At 37.7% G+C, this 19,597-nt stretch overlaps 1 protein-coding gene across 4 annotated transcripts; it reads left to right on the top strand.

Annotated features, from left to right (window-relative positions):
• LOC109226885 (dentin sialophosphoprotein-like) lies at positions 12,757 to 17,790 on the top strand. 4 transcript variants are annotated; one of them, XM_019391779.1, is made up of 4 exons: positions 12,757 to 13,082; positions 15,738 to 16,714; positions 16,838 to 17,370; positions 17,471 to 17,790. In XM_019391779.1, exons 2-4 carry the CDS (start codon positions 15,767 to 15,769, stop codon positions 17,571 to 17,573), a joined length of 1,584 nt encoding a protein of 527 aa, XP_019247324.1. In that variant the 5' UTR covers positions 12,757 to 13,082; positions 15,738 to 15,766; the 3' UTR covers positions 17,574 to 17,790. The 4 variants fall into 4 exon arrangements, with proteins under 4 accessions (XP_019247324.1, XP_019247321.1, XP_019247322.1 ...); XM_019391776.1 differs by having other exon boundaries at positions 15,605 to 16,714; XM_019391777.1 differs by lacking the exon at positions 12,757 to 13,082 and adding an exon at positions 13,089 to 13,729 and having other exon boundaries at positions 15,605 to 16,714.

Here is a 19,597-nt window from a genome sequence, read left to right as displayed (position 1 = left end):
TATTATAGGGAAAAAATGGGTATCAACAGCCGCTTCTGCGGCTCCGCACCTGCTGCCCAAGCCTCGCAGGTGCGGTTACACCAGAAGGCAACTGCTTCATTTCCTCTTCAAATTCCAAATTTGATCCGTTAACCATCCGAAATCCACCCGAGACCCCCGGGACCCCGTCCGATCACACCAACCAGTTCCATAACATAATGCGTGTGAGCACGTGATTTTTGCCCTAAGCAAATTATTCCCAAAATTCAAACAAAATAATTTTTGTTTTTCTTATTATTACTATTTTTACAATTTTGGTGAATCTTGGTGTCATTTTATGCTAATTGTTTGCATTTTGTTTGTGCATTTTTATTCATATAAAATACAAAAATACACATTTGCATTTAGGTTTTAATTTCATGGTTAGTATTAATTAGGGATTAATTTGTTTTAGAATAGGATATGAAGAAAATGACAAAAAATAGTTNTCCTGTAGTTTGTAGATCATAGTTTAGGCTAGCTTCTTTTATTTTAATACGGTGTAATAAGGAGGTCAGCAAGCAGTAGCAACAGCAACAGCAGAAAGTCACAGCTCTTGGTAGTCCCAGCTACCAAACCTTCCCGAACTACACTGACCTGATTCCTGTTTAGCCCAGGATATGTAGGCAACCTCTGAAGCAGGGTGCGGTCAAGCTTTTTCAAAAAAATTGCTTCACACGGAATATGCGAACGGGCAAAAATCGCTCATTTCCGCTCACTTGTCTTTGCACGAAAACTCTTTGTGTTTTCGGGTAAAGAGGGGCAGCTGTGAGCACGTGATTTTTGCCCTAAGCAAATTATTCCCAAAATTCAAACAAAATAATTTTTGTTTTTCTTATTATTACTATTTTTAAAATTTTGGTGAATCTTGGTGTCATTTTGTGCTAACTGTTTGCATTTTGTTTGTGCATTTTTATTCATATAAAATACAAAAATACGCATTTGCATTTAGGTTTTAATTTCATGGTTAGTATCAATTAGGGATTAATTTGTTTTAGAATAGGATATGAAGAAAATGACAAAAAATAGTTCACTTTATGCATTTTTTATTGTTTTAATTGTGAAATTGTCACAAAATAGTTATTAAATAAATTTTAGGCATTAATTAGTTTTAGCTTAATTGTTAGTTTAATTTTGTATCTTTGTAAAAATTAGAAAAAATAAATACAAAATTACAAAATGAAAAAAAAAGAAAAAAAAAATGAATTAAAAAGAAAATAAAAATACAAAGAGAGTAGCTTGAATTAAAGGCCAGATTTGGGCCATTTTTGCACCCAAAGTCCCAAGCGGTCCAGGCCCAAGCGAACGCCTAACCCGGTCCGGCCCTCCCCTCACCAAAACGACGTCGTTTAGTGCCAAACAAATCTAGACCGTCGAGGTACAATAGATCAACGGCTCTCAACTGTGGGTCAATTAATATTTAACGGTCGGATACCCTCACCCCACCCCCAGGTCGTCGTCTCCGATATACCCAAACCAGACCCTGTGTAACACCACCGTAACCGCCGCCGGAAATCGTCTCCGCCGGCGGCGGAGTTCCAAACGCCACCAAAATTACACCCTAGAACCACCTTCCTCTCCTCTTTCCAACCCCCATCTTAGTTTGTCTCGAATCCCATCCAGTCGCCTCGAATATCAAATCTAAACTTTTTCGGCCATGACGCAACTTCGTCCAAACCACCCCAAATTAACACCACGTAACCGCCTTTACCTCCTCTTTCAAACCCCCCAAACCCCGTCCCTCGAATCTGTCCGGAGCGTCTCGAATATTGAATTGAAATTTTCCGGCCAAAGTCCAAAATAACCCAATCGAGCTCAGATTAACACCATAAGACCGCCTGGTCTTCCCCTAGCAGACCCCCATGGGCGCTTGGCTCAAATGTGACCGGGACAGTTCGAATTTCGATTTCAAGTTTTACGGCGGAACCCTAGATAAGTTTTTCTTCAACAGTTTCCTTTCTTTGTTTAATTTTTGTTTGCATGTGTTTTTTCGTGTTCAGTCCGAATTCAACAATTAGGTTTAGTCGTTGTTTGTTTTCCTGTGTTGGTTGNGAAGTGGAGAGGATTACTATGGATTTTGTGAGTGGCCTCCTCGTACTCGAAGAAGTTTGATTCGATTTGGGTGATTGTGGATCGGCTAACCAAGTCCGCGCACTTCATTCCGGTGAGTACTACCTATTCTTCGGAGCGGTTGGCAGAGATTTTCATCCGGGAGATTGTTAGGTTGCATGGGGTCCCAGTTTCTATCATCTCAGATAGGGGTACTCAGTTTATTTCCCAGTTTTGGAGGACTTTTCAGCGGGAGTTGGGTACACAGGTAGAGTTGAGCACCGCATTTCATCCTCAAACGGACGGACAGTCCGAGCGTACCATTCAGATATTGGAGGACATGTTGCGTGCCTGTGTTATTGATTTTGGAGGTTCTTGGGCTGAGTTTTTGCCACTTGCAGAGTTCGCGTACAACAACAGCTATCAGTCCAGCATTCAGATGGCACCGTATGAGGCCTTATATGGGAGACGGTGTAGATCTCCGGTTGGTTGGTTTGAGCCCGGCGAGGCTAGACTATTGGGGGCAGAGTTGGTTCAGGATGCCTTAGAGAAGGTGAAAGTGATCCAGGAGAGACTTCGTACAGCTCAGTCGCGTCAGAAGAGTTATGCGGACCGGAAGGTTCAAGACGTATCCTACATGGTGGATGAGAAGGTCTTGTTGAAGGTTTCGCCTATGAAGGGTGTTATGAGATTTGGAAAGAAAGGAAAGTTGAGTCCACGGTTCATTGGTCCTTTTGAGATACTTAGGAGAGTTGGGGAGGTGGCCTACATGCTTGCTTTGCCACCCAGCTTGTCGGGAGTTCACCCAGTATTTCACGTTTCTATGCTCCGGAAGTATGTTGGGGACCCGTCCCATGTGTTAGACTTCAGCACGGTTCAGTAGGATGATGACTTGACTTACGATGTGGAGCCAGTGGCTATTTTGGGTCGTCAGGTTCGGAAATTGAGATCAAAGAATATAGCTTCGGTAAAGGTGCAGTGGAGAGGTCGGCCCGCTGAGGAAGCTACTTGGGAGACTGAGCAGGAGATGAGGAGCAGATATCCTCACCTATTTGAGACCTCAGGTATGCTTCTCGACCCGCTCGAGGACGAGCGTTTATTTAAGTTGGGGAGGATGTGACGACCAAACCCGTCGTCTCATGTATTACAGCCCCGTTTCCCCCATTTATTGCTCTTTCATGTTTTATTATCAGCAACGGGTGAGTTAGAGTTTAATTGAATTGGTTTGGATAGGAAATGAGACACTTAGTCTCTTTAAGGTAGGTTTGGTTTGGAAAAAGTCAACCGAATGTTGACTTATTAGTTAGAAGGCTCGGATGTGAATCCGGTGATTCGGTTAGCTTCGGGAGGTGATTTGTGACTTAGGAGTGCGATCAGAAGTGATTTCGGAGGTCCGGAGTAGAATTAGGCTTGAATTGGCAAAGTTGGCATTTTGGCAAATTCCGGTGGATAGGTGAGATTTTGATCCGAGGGTCGGAATGGAATTCCGAGGGTTGCAGTAGCTCCGTTAGGTGATTTTGGATATGTGTGCAAAATTTCAGGTCATTCGGAGGTGTTTTGGTCGGGTTTTTTATCGAATGCATAATTCGGAAGTTTTTAAGAAACTTAGGCTTGAATTCGATATGATTTGATGGTTTTAGAGCCGTTTAATGTGTTTTAAAGATTGGAACAAGTTTGAATAAGGTATTAGGATGTGTTGGTGTTTTTGGTTGAGGTCCCGGGGGCCTCGGGGTGAATTCGGGTGGTTAAACGAGCGTTTTGAGGTGTGTTGCAGGTTCAGTTTTTCTGTCATCTGGTATTTCCGCTTCTGCGGAAATGGACCGTAGAAGCGGTTCCGCAGAAGCGAGTAAAGGAGCGCAGAAGCGGTTCGTAGTCTGGTGGAGTGTTTCCGCAAAAGCGGAACATATTTCGCAAATGCGAGTCCGCAGAAGCGGACTATAAACCGCAGAAGCGGTCTTGAGTGGTTCGCAGAAGCGGATGAGGAGACGCAAAAGCGGACGTTGGGTTTTTAAGTGAAGACCGCATAAGCGGAATTTTGGCCGCAGAAGCGGTCCCGCATAAGCGGAAGCGGGACCGCTTAAGCGAAAATCGCTGTTGGTAGAAGGGTTTAAAATGTTAAATTTCATCCGCGAACAAGAGGTAGTTTCCACCATTTTTAAGCAACTTGGAGAGCTTTGGGCGAGGATTTCGAGGGTTTTGACTGAGAACCAATTGGAGGTAAGTCTCTTGGCCTAATTATTCGAGTTTATGGTAGAAATTACATGTAAATTGTGGAAAATTCATCAAAAACNCCCTCACGAGACCCTAACTCATTGGCATACACCGCCGCTCGCCCCGCCTCCCTCCGCCGTCCTCCGCCCTAGCGCCGCCGGCCGAAAATCGCCGCCGCCGGCGGCGTTGCTCCAAATGACCCCAAATTAACACCCCATGATCCTCTCTTCTCCCTCACCTCGAATCTGCAAACAGCTCCCTTCAAAACCTAGCCTAGCCCTTCGAATCTTCACCGGAACATTTTCCGGCCATGACACTACCAGTCCCAAATGCAACCAAAATTACACCACTGGTTCTCCTCGCTCCCCTCTTTACAACCCTGCCCTTGGTTTCCCTCGAATCAACGTCGAACCCCTCGAATATCCAATCTAAGTTTTTCGGCCATGACGCAAGGTCATCCAAATCCAACCAAATGAACACCCTAGGACCGCCTTGTTCTCCTCTATCAAACTCCCCAAATCCCATCCTTCGAATCTGGCCGGAACCGCTCGAATATGGAATTTAAATTTTCCGGCCAAAACCTTACTTCGTCCAAAGGGCCCCAAATTCATACCATATACTCCCCTGACCTCCCTCATCGCTAATCCCTAACCAAATCCCTTCGAATCTGAGTAGAAGCACCCAGATTTTAAATCTAGGGTTTTGAGCATCGAGTCTTTAGGGTGGAACTTCAAGGGTCAGAATCCTTGTTGATAGTTTGGTCATGAGAAGTTTGGAATCAGCTAAGTTTTCCTCTTATCTTTTTTTTTTGTAATTTTTTTTTGGTTTTTATTAATTCGATTCATGTTTAATTAGATGCAGTTTTAATTGTTGAATGATTCTAATTAGTAGTTTAGTTAACAATAATCGGTTTCTTTAAGTAGCAAATGTCGAGGTTAATATTCAAGTCGATTTTCATTAATTGTTTAGTTCTGATATGATGCTCATTCTATTTAGTTTAGTATTCAATTGTGAGTTAAGTGTTAAATGTTAGTTTAATTCAAATTGATTCCAGTTATTGGTGTAGTTGATGATTTTGATTTTTGTATTTTTTGTCTAAATTCCGGTTTCAAATCAGTGTTGAGTATTATCTTTTGAACTGAATAAATGTGGATTGTTAATTAGTTTAATTCTGATTGTCTGTCAAGCGATATAGTTTGAGTTTCATTGATTAGTCTTAATTAGTCATTGAGTTCACTTTGGGTTAACTTGATTATAGCTGGTAGATGTTAGCTAAGGTTAGTAATTTCAGTATAGTTAAAGGGTAGTTTGGGCACTGAGAAAGGGTAGTTTAATCAGATTTGGTAATTGTTGAAATGAAGTAAGGGTAGAATAGGAATTGTAATGGGTTTAGACCCTTCTAGAATGGGTTGTAGTACAGATTTCAACAAAATAGGTGTAGTTACTTGTGCAACAGGTCAGAAAATAAAGGTTAAAAAATAGAATTAAAATAGGGACTAAAGGGTAAAATGAAATTCTGAAATTGGACCCTAAGTTCACCTATAAATAAGCATTCATTTGCCTTGTGCAAGGAGGTTTTTGGCAGCCATCTAACCCCCCCCCCCCCCAAAAAGAAATTCTACCAGTTCTGGGAGCCTAAAATTCCCTCAAAATAATACTGTTATATTGGCATTAAGATCAGAAACGATCTGGTTTTTCCAGTGTTCTATTCTATACTTGAGAATTACTGCAAATAGAGTTGTTTGGGATCTATCTGAGCTGTTATTGGTTGGTTTTTGAGAAATTCAAGCTGGATTTGAATTGCATCAGTGCTAGAAATTGTTGCTGTGTTTGATCTGACACTGAAATTGCAAATCTGTTCCTGAACTTGCTGTGTCAATTGATTTGTTACTGGATTTTGAATTCATTCTTGGTTGGCTGCTGAGAACTGTTATTGCTGCTGATCTTCTCTTCTTCTTATTGCTCTTTGATCTCCAGGTACATATTCTGAGTCTCGATATCATGTAAATCCTCAGCTGAGATGAAATAAAGTGGAAGCATATTTTGTTTCGATGTTTTCATTATGCTTGACTGTAATAACTAAGGACTGTATAACTGGACTGTACATCTGGACTGTGTAATGAATTTTAATTCTGATTATAGCAATTTCTAATGTTTACTTTCTATAATTAAAACAGGGTTCTACTGATTAGTTACAAGTTATTGAAGGCGTTTAGTGTAGCTTGAAATAAATTCAGCGAGTCTCACTTCTAATTGAATTTGGTTTTGTTTGATATAAGGCCAGTGGCTTGATTTACACAGTTTGAGCTTCGGCTCATTCGACACAGGCCCAGATTCAAAAGTAGTGCCTTTGTGTCCAAGTCTGGGCCAAGCGAGCAGCCCAACTGTGACAGGGATACGAGGTCAGGCCTGCTTTCAGGCTAGGCTGATTTTGAGATTGGTAATGTCTCCTTATTGGGCTTACTACAAGGCTCATGTCTGGACGACATTCATTCACTGAACGTTTAAGGCCTGTTTTGGGGCCTGATTTCTCTTAAGGGCCTGTTTTAATGCCCACAAAACTGAACATTTCCTTGGGGTATTTTGTTTAAGTTCAATACCTATTTGAATACCTTGGCAATAATACATGGACATACTAATTAATTGGGGTCTTCTCTTGTTAGTAGAATACTTACTAGAAAGTCACAGTTCTTCTAGGTCGATTTTAGAAATAAATGAGATGAGCCTCGCTAAGCAAATATATAAATCGCGGGTCCCTCGATAAATGTTTAAGTTAAATACTTAGACTTCGGGATAGGTCGTTTAGCGAATTTCGCGGCCTTCCCCAAAGACAATAATGCGATAGTCTCTTTAGGCACGCGATTTAATTAATCTTACCTTCGTAATTACGGGTGCACATTCATGTGACCCAAATCCAAATCTCAACGAAGTCGAAATGCGTTAATAATCACGGGTGCACTGGTGCAACGTGGTTCGAGGCGCATTTTCACGACGTTGCAATTCTTATTAAAATAACAATAAAAGTGGTTTACTAATAAAGGGCACGTAAGTTAGAACATGTTTCGGAATCAGATAAAATCAAATATGACAATTAAGCGACCGTGCTAGAACCACGGAACCCGGGAATGCCTAACACCTTCTCCCGGGTTAACAGAATTCCTTACCTGGATTTCTGGTTTGCGGACTGATAACAGAGTCATAATTTCCTCGGGTCGGGATTCTACTGGTGACTTGGGACACCCTTAATCTCCCAAGTGGCGACTCTGAAATCTTAATAATAAATCCCGTTCCGATTGTTACTTCAAGTTGGAAATAACTCCTTTTATCATACCCTCTTTACGCGAGTGAAGTGAAAAGGGAGGTGTGACAATGCGGACCTGCTCGAGGGCTCAAATCACATCAAACAACACTAAAACCATGAATCGCTCTCCAATTCAAGCTTAATGAACTTTAGAATTCAAACTTCTTCATTCGATGTCGAAACCTATAAAATCACATCCGATTGACCTCAAATTTTGTAGACAATTCTTATTCGACATTATGGATCTACTCCAACTTCCGGAATCGGAATCCGACCCGATATCAAAAAGTCCACTTCCGGTCAAACTTCTCAAAAACCTTCAAATTTCTAACTTTCGCCAAATGACTCCGAAATGACCTACAGACCTCAAAATCCACTTCCGATCGCGCTCCCAATACCAGAATTACCAACTATTCCCAGACTCGAATTCCCAAACGAACATCGATAGCACTGAAATGTACTGCAAAACATATTTATGAAATCCTTCCCAAAATGCTAACTTCCACAATAGGCGCCGAAATGCTCCCGGGTCCTCCTAAACCCGATCCGACATACACCCATGTCCGAAATCATCATACGAACCTACTGAAACCTTTCCTGATTCCGAGGTCGTTTACTCAAAAATCAACCCTTATTCAATTCTTCCAACTTAAAGCTTTCAAAATGAGAATTTTCTTTCCAAATCAATTCCAAACTTCCCGAAATTCAATTCCGACCATGCGTACAAGTCATAATACCTGAAGTGAAGCTGCTCAAGGCCTCAAACCACTAAACGACGCACTAGAGCTCAAAACGACTGGTCGGGTCGTTACATCTATTTTATTAGGAGGTTGGTGGAGCAGTACATGGATAGGAAGAGAGATTTGCACATAATGTTTATTGACCTAGAGAAAGCGTATGACAAGGTCCCTAGGGGCGTTCCTTGGAGATGCCTGGAGGTGAAAGGTGTGCAGGATATATAGGAGTTGACTTAGAGCTTTTTTTGGTGGTTATGGGGTTACACCAAGGATCTGCGCTCAATGCGTTCTTATTTGCTTTGGCGATGGACGCACTAACACACCATATTTAAGGGGAGATGCCATGGTGTATGTTGTTCGCGGATGATATAGTTCTTATTGATGAGACATGAGACGACATTAATGAGAGACTGGAGGTATGGATTTCTTGGCCTCTATTCACACTTAAACATCATATGCTTGTGTGAATAGCTACTGAAAGGGTATATGGCATGACGAAGCTTTACGACTATTCCATTCTTAGCGACGGTGATCGGCAACGAGAAGGTGTGGGCCACTTAGCATAATATATAGTTTCAATGTACTATAGCTATATCTAAAAAAAAGTATCCTATTTGAAACATTATTTATTATAAGTCATGTTTTGGAACTTGCTAAATCATTTTTGAGCAACGAAGTTACTAGGGATCCCTAGCATAGCCTTTCCCGCAGGAACACCCACAATAGATCCAGTACGCTTGACAAGATCTCCTTCTTTAACAACAAAATCACTACCAAAGACAACAATCCCTACATTCTCATTCTTAAGATTCAAGGTTATTCTGTTCACACCGCTGGCAAATTCAACCATTTCCCTAGCTTGAATCTTGTTAAATCCATAAACACGTGCAATTCCATCTCCAAATAAGACATGAGTCTAAAGGTTTCAAGTTGAGCAGGACTAAGACGGAATATCTGGAGTGTAAGTTCAGCGACGTAACATGGAAAGTGGACGTGGAAGTTAGGCTTGATTCACAAGTCATCTCCAAGAGAGAAAGTTTTAAGTACCTAGGGTCAATTATTCAGGGGGATAGGGAGATCGACGAGGATGTCACGCACTGTATTAGGGTGAGGTGGATAAAATTGAGGTTAGCGTCTGGACTCCTGTGTGATAAGAACGTATCACCAAAACTTAAATGTAAGTTCTATAGAGCGGTGGTTAGACCAGCTATGTTGTATGGGCCTGAGTGTTGGCCAATCATGATTTCACATATCCAGAAGATGAAAGTAGCAAAAATGAAGATATGGAGATGGATGTGCGGGCACACTAGGCTGGATAAGATTAGGAATGAAGATATTCATGAGACGGTGGGCGTTTCTCCCATGGACGGCAAGATGAGGGAAGCGAGGCTTGGCTCCCATGGACGACAAGATGCGGGAAGCGAGGCTTAGATGGTTCGGTCACGTGCGGAGGAGAAGCCTAGATGCCCCGGTTAGAAGGTGTGGGAAGATGTAGAGGGCGACCTAAGAAGTATTGGGGCGAGGCGATCAGGCATGACATGGTGCGACTTCAGATTTCCGAGGACATGGCTCTTGATAGGAAGGTGTGGAGGTCGAGCATTAGGGTTGTAGATTAGTGGGTAGTCGAGCCCGTTTTTCTTCTTTATACCGGCTAGTGTGATAGTGTTTTGTCTAGGACTGCTAGCAGCTTATGTTTTGTTATTGTGCTTTTGCCCTTCCATTTATTTGATGTCTCTTACGTTGCAGATATTTTTTTTCCTGGTTTCTGCTGTTGTTACGTTCTATTGTCTATTTTCGTTTCCTTGAGCCGAGGGTCTTCCGGAAACAACCTCTCCACTCCTCCGGGATGTTATTGCTGCAAATTTAATTAGGAATATTTTCTTGGGATTTACTTGTGAATTTCTTACCTTGAAAATTACCTAAAGATTTGCTTGATGTGAATTTAGTTAGAATTTTTTTCTTGGGATTTTACTTATTTGGTGGGATTATATTAATATAATTTTTGCTAGAAATTTATTCTTCGTAATATAGCTTGGGATTTACCTAGAAATTTTCTTACATAACATATTAACTAGAGATTATTTGTGTGGTTTTAAACGAAAATTGTTTCATGAGAATTTACTTGAGTATTTCATTATACGGTTATGATTGGGGATTTGTTCTTAGGATTTAGATAGAAATTTTATTGTTGTTGTTTTAATTGGATAAATAATATTTAAGAATTTACCTGAGTATTTTATAACTACATATTTAAGTTTAAAATTCTTTAAATACTTTTAAAAATATTATTTGAATTTCTAAGAAGATGTTATTTTTTAATTTAAAATTATATTTTTCTGCAAGTTACAAGAACTTGATATAAAAAAATTCTTTAAATACTTTAAAATACTATTTGAATTTCTAGGAAGATGTTACTTTTTAATTTAAAAATTATATTTTTCTGAAAGTTACAAAAACTTGATATGCAAAAAATATCCATAGGAATTATTTTATCTATTATATTTTGGCGATTTATGTGTGGGTAAATGTAAAATTGTTGATCCTATATAAAACTTAATGATGTATATATGTTTGGATTGGACATTATAAGTCATTAAGCATAACATAGTCGGTTATTATTTTTTTCAGCAAATTCAATAACAAAATAATTATCACAAAGAAAATTATTTTCAGAATAAAAAATTTAATATGGTTGATATAAAGAATATAATAAAGCTAAGATACGATTACATTTGACAAATTTCAACTAATATCATCAAAAAATGTACTAAATGTAACTAAGTGATTGATACTTAATTAAGTTTAATTTCTAAGCAAATAAAGATTATCTTACATTTATAAAAATGTAACTAAATTTTATTAATGTACTTTTCATCTTATGTATGTCTTTTTTTCACATGTATTTGATTAGATAAAATTCAATTATAGTATGTATAAAATGATATAGCTTGAGATTGTTAGTGTTGAAACTTAATATCAAATAATTCTACTTTCTAATATTATCTCTTGATTAGATCCTGCCATTGTTAAAAAAAACTTAAACATGTGTATTTTGTTAGGATTAGTGAAATAATTCTTACTAATTATCTTGTACAATGCATTTAATTCTTGTTAATTAATATAATTTTTATATAGAAAAAGAAATTAATATGTTATTCGAGAAATATAAATTAAATTTGCTATTACTTGGGGAAGAGTGTTTCATTTTGATTTATGGAATCCTTAAATAATGCACCCTTTTATAAAATAAAATAAAAATAGTTAAGCTTTAGTGAGTAAGTAGTATTACATGGGAAGTGGCAGTTGGGACATTCTTGTCCCACATCATCCAAGAGTTGTAAACATTTGCACTTTATAACCTAAGCATATTGGAATGGCCGTGCAAGTGAGACTTCAGAAATTCGTGAACACCCAAGAGATTGGTTACATATATATGTAGGAAAATTAGTAATTAGTAGCTAACTAATAATTATTAACACTTATTAGTGATGAGTACAAATTATATGATTGATGCTATAGTATCTTGCTAGGTGGGGAGGTCTATGTAGTTACATAAGAAAAAAGATAATATAGCAATTTTAATTTTTCGTCTAAAAATTGCACTTGGAAATTTTCATGGGATGTACTTGCAGCTATTTCCCTATCAAACTCGGCAAGAAAACTCCTATGTTTCATTAACTTTTACCAAAAATTTCATGCAAATATCTAAATAATTTTATGAAAAAATTCACAGGTAATTTACATGCGAATTTATAACCCCAAGTAATTTATATGCGGATTCAAAATTCCCAAGTAGGGGATTTTTAAAATTCGCAGGTAACAATTACCTACAAAGGTTTTTTCATCGGATTTTTTTGGAAGGAAAATCCGAAGAAAATTTAGTTTCATGCGGATTTTCTTATATAATCCCCAACAAATTTTTCATGTAATACGTGATTTTCTCGTAGTGTCTTTCATACACAAAATTATTTCTTAGTCATGATTATTTTTATATTTTTTTTAAAGTTCAATTGGTAAAATTAAATTATTTAGTTTGATAAGTATTCTATCCGGTCCACAATAAGTGATCAATTTGCTTTTTTATTTTGGTCCAAAATAAGTGTCCAATTATATAATCAAGAAAAAATTCAAATTTTTTTTTCAAAATTATTCTTATGTACATATCCCTAAAAAGTTTTCTTACTCCTCACATTAAATATTTAATTAAGGATAGTTTAGTCATACTAGGTATTTTTGCATAAAATTTAGTATTTTCTTAATGAACGTGCCAAAAGTAAATTGGTCACTTATTGTGGACCGGAGGGAGTAGTACTTTAACATGAAAAGCCTTAAAAAGACTAATTAAGGTCACTAACTCAAAAAAAAAAAAAAAAAAAAAAAAACTCAAAATCCAAAAAACGAAAAGCTATAAAATTGCTCTTCGGAGTTTGGCCTAAAAGCCAATGTCAGAAACCCAACCAAACAGCTCAGTTCCGATTCACCTTTGACTCTCTCTTTGTCCCTTTTCTTCTCCTCCATACATATATTTGCAAAAAAGTCAGCTCTTCCATTCCATTCCCCTTTTCCTTATTTCTCACTCTCAAAACTTCTCTATTTTTTCTAACACCCAAATTTTATACGAACTCCCGCTTACTTTTTTATATACATAGTGTGTGTGTGTGTGTTTGTTCTGGATCTTAGTGGAATTTGATTTACGCAAACAAGACGGCACTTGATACTGCGCGCGGCGTGACGGGGGGCGGCGGTGATCTGCTTCTCGGTAGACGGTAAGCCGGTCCCTTGTTCTTCTTTTTGTTAAATATAGAGCAAATAATTAATATTGTTGTCTTTCTGTAGCCACTAATTAATGCCTTGCAAAAGTTTCTTTCTTCTCTTCTTCTCTCTCCATTTATTAGCACTATTCGTGCACTGTTTTAAATGCACGTAGCCTTCCTACAGTGTGTAAATCAGTATATAGCTGTTTTTTTTTTTTTTTTGTGGAAATATATATTTACACTAATTGTCACTAGAAAAGTGGTGAATGCAAAAAAAATTTAACCGAATTTGGTACATGCACTAAAGTCTAAACCATACTATAATTCACTAGTTAAATAATAAAGAAACATAAAATTACATACTGATTAACAAATAAATTTATATGCTATATGTACAAGCACAGTACACATGTATATGTACAGAGTGCACAGATGACAAGTGAATATTAATTGCATTAAGAGAGAGAGAAAGAGATTTTTTACCATTTTAGGTTTGTTGATTTAATACTGCTATCTTCCTCCTTTTCCTTTTAGCTCTTCTTACTTAAAAATTACACTCTTTTCTTTCACATTCATTTTGTTTCTTAATTGCCTATATTGATTGAATTTAAATGGCATGACTCTTTGCCATTTCATCAGGCCAAGATTTCATTACTTTGGTATATCTCTCTCTCTCTCTCTCTAAATATTTGTAAATTTATTCTCTCTATTAATGTGTATCTATATGTCTGTATTGATGCAGAAGGGGGTCTCAGATTTTGGAATTTATCTGTTAATTTAGCTTGTTTTTGCAGTTAGTTTTCCATTGATTGCATTTTTTTTAGTGTTATCTTGTTTTTTTCTCTTTGCTCTTCATTTCTGAAATTTAAAGCTGTATTTAGTGTTCTAAGGTTGTTTAGCCTTTCAGATTTAAATATCAGTAGAAAATACAATGAATTTCTAGAATTTTTATTTTTTTCATTTTGAATAGTATTAGCCTGAAATAAGTTTATATGAAATTATTAGTGAGAATTCATATAGCTGGCCGTAACTTATTTGGGATTAAAGGTGTTTTGATACTTTGTTATGAAACCCAAACCCAAATATTATCATATGATTAAAGAATTTAAAATATAAAAATTTGCCCTTTTATTTATGGTTTTATGAGATGGTGAATTTTATTGGGATCTGAGAAGAACCTGCCAGAATGTATAACTCTGGAGAATGCCTTTTTCATTATTTTTTTAATCTTTTAGTTATCCTTTTGAGAGGGTGCATTATAATATTAATAAGGGATTAGATCTAGTAAGAAGTGAGTGGTAATTTATTTGTAGATAGCTAAAGGACAAAACAAATGGTGGGGATTGGTCATTGACTTAGTAGACGGGCTTGTATTTTAGCCGTTTAAGCAATGTACAAAAGTTTCAAAGTTGAAATGACCAGTTCTTGTCCTTTTCTTTATCTACTATGGACAAAGTTCAGCTGCCATGTGGTTAGGCAATTTATTTAACATAAAAAGTGACTATTTGTACAGGAGGTAAGGCAACTTGCTTTGTTTTTGTAATTTTCTTGCATGTTTGATTGAGATCATTATGTACCTTCGGCATTTATTTATTTATTTTTTAAATTTTAAGTTTGTGTGAATCCTGTGCAACAGAAAATCAGCTGGTTGTTCTTCTGTAAATGAAGATTTTTCTGATGTGTTACTGACAGTAGTCCGCGTTGCTTAATCATTTGGTCATGGCGCGTTAAATTATTCCTATTGAACTCATGTTAGATGATCTGAACTATTTCCACTGTTCTCTCATGTTTATCATGCAAAAGCCACTAGATCTATCTCCAGTGATATCTGAAACTGGTTCACTGTCATTCTGATTCTTTTTTTTTTTTTTGGGGGGGGGGGGGGTGGGGGTTTCGCGTTGTATATGGTCAGAGACTTGAATGTTAAGTGTAAGGATAGGTGTATGATGTAGTAATAATCTAGCTTTCAGAACTCCTAATTTGCTTAATAGACAAATTAAAGACTATAGAGGGTTCGTATATCAGTCCGTACTTAGTTTGGGATTGAGGCAGCGTTAGATTGTTTGCATTCTTGGCCACTGTTCTCGTTATTACTACTAGATGGTTTGGCCTGTTATGCTACGTTGTTTCCGGCTACTTTTTTTGGGTCGAATATTTTGCTAAAATTATCCTTGTCAAGGAATTTGCAAGTATTCACAGCCAATTCCTCCTAAACATATTTTGGAAAGTCTGATGACATAGATTCCTGAGTCATATATATCTACCTCAGATGTTGATGTTTGCTTCACTGCTTGTGAGAATTCTCCAGACTCGTCCAACTGATGTAATTTATGAATTTTCTGCTGCTGCTCAGAATGCATCTTTCATAGGTCTTAAGCTCGCCGATGGCTTTTTTTTTTCTACTTTTAATACAATAAGGAGTGAATTAATCTGATACATCCTGTTTCTGGTTATCTTCGCCTTACTGCCCATTGAATTTGTTCAAATACTTGTGTATTTGTGGGATTCTTTACGTCTTAATGTTATATTGTCAGATTGCACCTAAACAGGACTCAATAGAACGTATTATCTCTCAACTTGCTTCTTGCATTGAGAAGTTAAATCGCCTGTGGACATTGATCGTCTGTTTGTATTCCATGTATTTGAATCACTTGAATGCGACGACAGTGTCTTAACACACTGAAGAGAAGGCCACCATGAAGGAAAATCTGGACGAGATATTAAATCACTCAAATGGTTACAATGAGTCTAAGTCTTTAGTCTTTCCAACAAAAGATCTGCTTGATTCCAATGGTTATCACGGCGGTAAAGACTCTTTGGAAAGTGAAACAAAAGAGAGGAACGAATTCTGGAAACATCAGGAACTTAATGGCTCTGTATTTTTTGAAGATATTTCAAGAAGTAACAAACACGAAACTACTTGCAAGAGAAATGGAAATCCTTTTGCATGTGACACAGAAGATAGAGATCACACCTGGAGTATTCCAGAATTTGAGGGCTCGATGATTGTTGACGTTGATGATAAAGAAAATGGAGCCATAGTCTCTAATGCACCATTTACCTCTGTTTCAGAGTTGTTTGGTATAGACACTCATTTATATACCGATAAGGGTGTCGTGGAATGCAAATTGCCTGAATCGACAATTTGCTACAAAGAAAGTAACTATAACATTATGAAAGACATATGCATAGATGAGGGATGCATAGATGAGGGTGTACCTCTAGTGGATAAAATTGTAACTGAAAGCACGAAAGATGATCAGCCCAACTCGTCTGTTTCTCTAGCTGCTGACGAACACCGCCCCAGCTATACAAGGGGAAATATTGACAGTGAATTGCTCTCAACAGGTGAGTATAAAGCTTCATCAGTTGAAGATACCGACAAAATTGCTTTGGCTCATCATACAACTACAGAAGATGAGGACACTCAGTCGCTTGTTCCAAGCGGTTTAAACCCCTCCTCAGAAGATAATATCAGCAAAGGCGCTGATAAGGATTCTTGTCTAGAGGATGTGATGAAGATTTTTGGATCAAAATGTACCACATTGGCAAAAGCCATTAACACATCAGAAAAAGAATCCGGCATCCAGAATTCTAAAGAATCTAACTCTGATGCTGATCAATCAGCACAGCAGCCTGATCAGGTTTGTTTATGTTATTTTTACAAAGTCGCCTATATTTAGATGCCATGTAGTTGATAAGTCTATGTGCATGGTTTTTGACACATTTCTGTGGTCAAACTTGATTATCCGTTCCTTGAACTGCAGATGCCTTCTGGCGTAGCAACTGTCAACAGCCAAAATGCAGTCTCGGCACCTGATGAAACAAACAACACTGGGCCATGTAGCAACTTCTTTTCCAATAGCAAGTCGGAAGCTGGAGCTATTACTTGTGACCAAAGCTCTACTGAGTCAACTTTAAGTAGCAGTGTGGAAAATATCGTCAAAAACTTGCCTGAAAAATCCTTTAAATTAGAGGCCATCTCCAGTCACAAGGATGGGAGTTCTGATAGCATTTCAGCTGGTAGTCAAGTTCATTTTACCAATAGTGTGGACAGGAGCGATAGCAGTGTTCATGGACAATCTCTTGACCCCAAAAATATGGCTAATCTCGAGGATAAAACCTCTGATAATGTCCCCCTTGGTACGCATGGTCATTTTGCAGACGGAGAAGCAAGTTTTTCTGCAGCAGGACCTGCATCTGGTTTGATCAGTTACTCAGGACTTATATCACATTCAGGCAGTGTCTCTCTTCGGTCAGACAGCAGTACAACCAGTGCTAGATCCTTTGCCTTCCCAGTGTAATCTTCTGCTACGTCTTATGCTAAAATATTTTTTTCCCATTATCTTCCAGTTGCTGTGAGTATGTGATTAACATTTTACTTGTGTTGGTATTTGCAGCTTACAGAATGAATGGAACAGTAGTCCAGTAAGAATGGCAAAGGCAGAAAGAAGGCGGAAACAGAGGGGTTGGAGGCAGAGCCTTCTCTGTTGTAGATTCTAAGTCCTTTTATTTCTTTTAATAGGGTTGTTAGTTCAGAACTATACATCACTTATAATCCGAAATCATGATCCATTGAGTATTTGTAATTATAAATGTTGATATTCTCTTAGGAATGATATGTTAGTGGTGGTAGGTTTAGATGGCTCTTTGAGTTTGTTTTCTTAAAGAGTGGAGGCTGTGAAATATAAAAACTCACATTTTTGTTTTCCTTACTTTATATGATCCTTCTATAGTATAATCATTTAGCAGTGAAATTCATATTACCTTAAACTTGCTTACTGTTATGCTCCTTTGCAAGTCTATTCAAGGATGTGTAATGAAGTTTTCTCCATTCTTAACCAGGTCTCGAGTGTGAGTCTTGAGAATAGAGAATCTCTTTATAAGGAGATCATTACCCCCTTAGTGGGCCTATCCGGTGTGAATTCGGATAAGCGGGACTAGGAACATCTGTTATTTAAAACTCAATTGTGTATAGCAAACATGAGTTTGGTAACTATCCAACCTGTCGAACTCAGGGGCGGATCTATGTTGTAAGGAGGGGGTGGTACGCCACCCGCAAGCTTCAACCAAGATTGTGCTTAAATCTGTATATACAATCTATAAATACAAAAGGTGGCACCCAAAATAATGATGTGGTGCAAGGTGCCATTGGCAAAGGGCGAGGAATACCTCCCAAACAATGGGAGCTCGAACCCAACCTGCAACAAGTTTTTTGCTGTGATTTTGCTCTTTTTGGCTTGCTGCAAATACATGTTTTTACATGTATTTTGCTCTTTTGACGTATTGCAAATACCGATCTTTACATGTATATTGCAACTACATTTTTTTCCCTGGAATTCCTCTTGACATGCTTTTTTTGGTTTTCCACCCGGTGTCCGGTACCCGCATTGAAACCCGACTATATCCGGATTCGCGCCGCGTAGGGCCCCTTTTGGGGGGAAGCGCTCCCTACCAAGGATTTTTCCATACCCAGGGCTAATCCTAGTTGACTGTTTTTTTGTTTAACTAATTCTTGACGTTTTCTCTCTACTTTAAGTACTAGCTAGTTTCAATAAGAGCTAAATTTAAAAAAATCATATAAATATTAAATAATATGTTCAAAATAGTAAAATAAAAATAGAAAAAATGTTTAAATTTTGAAAAAATGATGAGTGTGGATCATATTAGTCTTTTAAATTTGCAGGTCTTTCACCGAAGTCCAAAATGGATCAAATCGACCAAATATTTACCCTATTTAGACCACGTACACGACTACTTTCAGAGTAGTGTGGCACCCGGAACCTCCAAATCGTGGATCCGCCTCTAGTCGAACTACACCGATAACATAATAATCCTTTACAAGGTAGTGCATATAACTTAAATTCATTTAATTAGGTCCACCCATGCTAGGACCGGAAGGATAAGACTTTGTGGGCCTACCTTAACTGTTATAAATTCCAAACAGAATGACACTTTCATGTTAAGTTTCACCATAAGCCACTGTACCATAACATGGAAATCATCATCCCACTTTTCATTTGTATCTCATTCATGTTATCTCCATTCTTTGCTGCTCAACAGTTAGTTAATTCATCATCTTCTGTCTCTCTTATTGTTTGTGTTTCTCCTTTTAATTTTGTTGTTTCCTTCTTTCCTTAATTATATTTCATGTGGCCTCTATTACTCGCAATTTTAACTGATCATCATGTGCAAATGACTCATCTTTTAACTTCTCGGATGCTTTAGATTTCAGCCCAATTTCTTTATACTTCTTTATTTTTACATTTTAATTTTTTTACCAAAATAATTACATGAACTATGATCATTTCAATCCAGAATAAACAACAATAATATACCTAGTATAATCCCACATAGTAGGTTTTGGGGAGGGTAGTGTGTATGCAAACTTTACTCCTACCTTGTGGAGGTAGAAATGTTGTTTCCAATAGACCCTAGGCTTAGGAAAGCATAAGCACCACAATAATAAAAAGAAAAAGGCAGGACAACACCAAAAACCATGAAAAAGCAGCGTAAATAACAACAAG

Source organism: Nicotiana attenuata, chromosome 6 (assembly GCF_001879085.1).
Source record: "Nicotiana attenuata strain UT chromosome 6, NIATTr2, whole genome shotgun sequence".
Taxonomy (NCBI): domain Eukaryota; kingdom Viridiplantae; phylum Streptophyta; class Magnoliopsida; order Solanales; family Solanaceae; genus Nicotiana; species Nicotiana attenuata.
Note: the sequence above shows the minus strand (reverse complement) of the source record. Positions and strands in the feature narration are given on the sequence as shown.

Coding starts and splice junctions, on each gene's coding strand:
- LOC109226885 (XM_019391779.1), top strand. CDS start 15,767: ATGAAGGAAAATCTGGACGAGATATTAAATCACTCAAATGGTTACAAT. Junction 16,715..16,837: donor CAGCACAGCAGCCTGATCAG/GTTTGTTTATGT, acceptor CTTGAACTGCAG/ATGCCTTCTGGCGTAGCAAC. Junction 17,371..17,470: donor AGATCCTTTGCCTTCCCAGT/GTAATCTTCTGC, acceptor TGGTATTTGCAG/CTTACAGAATGAATGGAACA.